We start from the raw sequence: 4,755 nt of genomic DNA on the forward strand, positions 1-4,755 counted from the left end.
TATTCAGAAGCCAAGCACCTATAAGATTCAAGAAAAAAAAGCCTTTTTTTTAGAATGGAACATACCCAAAAGTGGGATTATTGGAAAGGAAATACTTGGATCATCCAAAATTAACCAAATTTTAGCAATCATAATATGCCATTATACGCCAGTCAAGAAAAAGTACCTCCAACAACGATTATATTTAAGCTAAACGTGATGTGTATGAAAACTAATTCAACTCGACAACATACTTGTAATGGTATCTTGGAATACCAGATGCTGAATCAAATCGATCTTTGGTATGATTATTCCACCATGAATGTTGAGTTTTTTGGTCAAGTAACTCTGAAACCAAGATAGTTACAGAATTTGAGATAGAGGAGCTTGAATCAATTCTCGTACCTAAGCCATTAGTTTTGTATAGGAAGGATAGCAACAGATCGTTCATTTGAGCAGCACCGAAGATGAGTGTAGTGACCAGCTCCGTGATCACATACTAATCAGAAGATTAAGCATGCATTTAACTTAATTTAACATAATCAGAGAAATAACAGCGGAAAATCTTAAAGATATACAATTCCAAGATAAATAAATCTTAATACAACCAAATCGAATATATACCAAATAAAATCTTAATCTAGAAATCCTCTGATGACCCTTGCTAACAAGCCCTGGTCACCGATCGACCATTGATCTTGCTTCTGGTCCACCTGCAAAACCTGCCCCGTCGAATGGGGTGTCCGAGATAAAAGAAGGGACGCGAGCACTAACGCCTAGTACGTAAATTATTGAATATACAGGTCTATATGATGCATGCAACATGAACTATGAATGCTCTGGGTAAACTGGGATCATATCTGGAAAATCATGCTCAGTACGTAGGCGCCTCCAGTATGCGCATGCTGCTCCGAAGATCTAGTGGGTGCCACACATACTGAACCTGATCTTGGACTATCACCATCCTGGGTAAACCGCACACGCTTTCCCGTCGGTCCAGTGGGTGTCACACGGTACCCGATCGTATAATAACAATAACCCTAAGGCTGAGAGACCCTAGAACAACTGGCTATGGGGAACATTTGTTTAATTTTGCAAAAACAATTTTAAGCTATATTTTGGGAGAGATGTTTTTATTTGTACCAAGATTTCATTAAAACATTATTTCTTTTTCTATTCTTGATAGAGAAGATATTTCTTGAAAATTTGCGAATGGGATTTGCAATATTTACAAGAATGAATGTTTGATTTGAAATGGACAATTTAAAAACGATCTATATAACTTAAAATTAAAAGACGTTCCAATTAATTATGTTGATAAGCCGGTAATAACAAATAAAAGGAAAATCGATAGTCAAAACCCGGCAAACCTTTGGCATGCTAGGCTAGGTCATATTTCCTCAAAGAGGATGAACAAGCTAGTGGGAGAGGGCATATTTGATATGTCTGATATTAACTCTCTACCTACTTGTGATTCCTACCTAAAAGGAAAAATTACTAAATCTCCTTTCAAAGGGAAGCCTGAGCGTAGTCAATATCTGTTGGATTTGATCCATACAGATGTTTGCGGACCATTTAGTATCGGTACTAAATTTGGTCACACCTACTTCATTACCTTTACTGATGATTATTCTAGGTATGGGTATTTATATTTAATACAATATAAGTCTGAATCATTTGAAAAGTTCAAAGAATTCAAGGCTGAAGTAGAAAACAAACAAGGTAGAAGTATTAAAGCACTTCGATCGGATCGAGGTGGAGAATACTTAAGTACCCGGTTTTTTGAGCTATCTAAAAGATAATGAGATTCTCTCTCAGTGGACTCCTCCTATGACACCTCAGCTGAATGGTGTCTCGGAGCGTCGCAATCGAACTTTGTTGGACATGGTTCGATCTATGATGAGCTTCACTGAGCTCCCACCTTCGCTTTGGGGCTATGCGCTTGAAACGGCGGTATTGTTGTTGAACAATGTCCACACTAAAGCAGTAGATAAAACTCCATATGAGTTATGGAATGGCAAAGCTCCTAAGTATTCGTACTTAAGTATTTGGGGATGTCCTGCTTACGTGAAGCAGACAGTGGGAGATAAGTTGGATAGTCGATCCACCTTATGTTATTTTGTAGGATATCCGAAGAATTCAATCGGATATTATTTCTATCATCCTTATGAGACAAAAGTGTTTGTTTCGAGGAATGCCACCTTCATGGAGAAGGAGTTCTTATTAGATAAGAAAGGCAAGATGATGGAACTCGAAGAAATTCGAGAAGAACCCAAGATACAAAATAACGATCCTACACCTCAGGAACCATTGATTGACACGCCTATTACTAGAAGATCCGAGAGGACTTTTAGACCTCCTATTAGATATGGTCTTCTTCTTGAAGGGGATCAAAGTGAACCCGACATTGGATGTGATCCAAGAAACTTCAAGGAAGCAATTTCTGATGCGGATTCGAATTTATGGCTTGATGCTATGCAGTCGGAAATAGACTTGATGCATACAAACCAAGTTTGGTCTTTAGTAGATCCTCTCGATGGAATTGTTCCAATAGGGTGTAAATGGATCTACAAAAGAAAACTTGGGCCTGATGGCAAGGTACTAACCTACAAGGCACGATTGGTAGCAAAAGGTTATACTCAAAGAAAAGGAGTTGACTATGATGAAACCTTTTCACCAGTCGCAATTTTCTAGTCCATAAGAATGGCCTTATTGCCATAGCAGCATGGTATGATTATGAGATATGGCAAATGGATGTGAAGACTGCATTTCTTAATGGAAACATTAAGGAAGAAATCTATATAATGCAGCCCAAGGGATTCACATCCATGGGAAGCAAGCATAAGGTATGCAAGCTTCAGAGATCAATTTATGGTCTCAAACAAGCATCAAGAAGTTGGAACCAGAAATTTGATGAAACAATAAAGGACTTTGGTTTCATCAAAAACCCGGAGGAACCGTGCGTGTACAAGAAAGTAGTTAAGGATGTGGTGACGTTCTTAGTGCTTTATGTTGATGACATCCTACTCATTGGGAATGACGTAGGGATGTTACAGTCAACAAAGATATGGTTATTAGGTAGATTCTCGATGAAGTATTTGGGTGAGGCATCCTATATTCTAGGGATACAGATCTATAGAGATAGATCTAAGAGAATGATAGGACTCACTCAAGCAACCTACATCGACACCATATTGAAAAGGTTTTATATGGATGAGTCCAAGAGAGGACATCTACCTATGTGTCATGGAGTTTCTATACAAGTCTATGTGTTCCAAGACTGACAAAGAGATAGAGAAAATGACACACATACCATATGCGTCAGCCATAGGTAGTATTATGTATGGGATGATATCTACCAGACCGGATGTAGCCTTTGCTCTGAGTGTCACGAGCAGATATCAGGCCAACCCTGGTCAAATGCATTGGAAAGCCGTGAAGGATATTCTTAAGTACTTGAGAAGGACTAAGAATATATTCATGGTTAATGGAAGAAGAGAATTGAAATTGGAAGGCTATACCGACTCTAGCTTCCAAAGTGACGTGGATGACTCGAAGTCAACCTCTGGATTTGTATTCAAGCTCAATGGCGGTGCTGTCTCTCTGAAGAGTTCCAAGCAAGACACCACAGCGGATTCTATCACTGAGGCAAATACATTGCAGCATTAGCTGCTGCTAAAGAGGCCGTTTGGATGAGGAATTTCGTCCAAGAGTTGGGCGTAATTCCTGAAGCTGTTGGTCTAGTTCCGGTGTACTGCGACAACACTGGTGCCGTTGCTCAGGCAAAGGAACCAAGGTCTCATCAAAGATCCAAACATGTACTGAGGAAAAACCACATCATCCAAGAGATTGTGGAATCTCCCAGAAATATTCAAGAAGTACAGAGATTGTCTGAGAGAATTGCTGCATTAGCTCGGTTCATAGAAGATCGGCTGATAAAATTTTTCCTTTCTTCTGGGAACTTAGGAAAAAAAATTAGAGTGGAATGAACAGAGCGAGAAAGATTTCCGAGAATTGAAGGCATACTTGAAAGAGATACTGGTATTGAATAAGCCAGTCCAAGAGGAAAAGCTCTTTGTTTACCTATCTTTCACCCCCCGAGCTGCCAACTCGGTCCTAGTTAGGAAGGAAGGAGTGAATCATATTCCTGTGTACTTCATCAGTCATGCCCTAAATGGAGCGCAACTCAATTACATGACTCAAGAAAATTTGGCCCTGACCCTTGTCATTACGGCTAGGAAGTTGAGGCCCTACTTCCTGTCACACCTGATCACTGTCCTTACTAATAGTTCTTTGAGAAAAATTTCAGCCAACCCGAATGCATCAGGAAGACTCATTAATTGGGTCACAGAACTAAGAGAGTGTGACATAAAGTTTGAACCGCAATCTGCCATAAAAGTTCAGGCCCTAGCTGATTTTCTGGCAGAAACCGTCCAGTTAGAACAAGAAGAGTAGTGAAAGATATTTGTAGATGGATCATATTTCTAAACAGGAAGTGGGATCGGAATTGTGATAATTTCACCTTGGGGCAAGGAAACCAAAATTTCAATAAGGTTAGATTTCCGAGCATCCAATTATGAAGAGGAATATGAAGCACTCTTGCTAGAATTAAAAGCTGCTTAGAATCTTAGTGTCTCTCGAGATGTCCTCTATTCAGACTCACAATTATCCATACAACAAAGCAATGGGAAGTTCAAAGTCAATAATGAGAAGATGATAAGATAGGCTCGAGCACTAGACAAAGCTAAATATGAGTTTTCCAAGCTCACAATGGAG

General features: G+C 39.4%; 1 protein-coding gene across 1 annotated transcript; it reads left to right on the forward strand.

Moving 5' to 3' along the window:
• Positions 1–258: 258 nt before the first annotated feature.
• Positions 259–4,434, forward strand: LOC140878983 (uncharacterized). Its single transcript, XM_073282611.1, has 2 exons — positions 259–321; positions 3,946–4,434. The coding sequence occupies exons 1-2, from the start codon at positions 259–261 to the stop codon at positions 4,432–4,434; spliced, it is 552 nt and encodes a 183-aa protein (XP_073138712.1).
• Positions 4,435–4,755: the final 321 nt, after the last annotated feature.

This window comes from Henckelia pumila, chromosome 2, assembly GCF_033568475.1.
Source record: "Henckelia pumila isolate YLH828 chromosome 2, ASM3356847v2, whole genome shotgun sequence".
Classification (NCBI taxonomy): Eukaryota; Viridiplantae; Streptophyta; class Magnoliopsida; order Lamiales; family Gesneriaceae; genus Henckelia; species Henckelia pumila.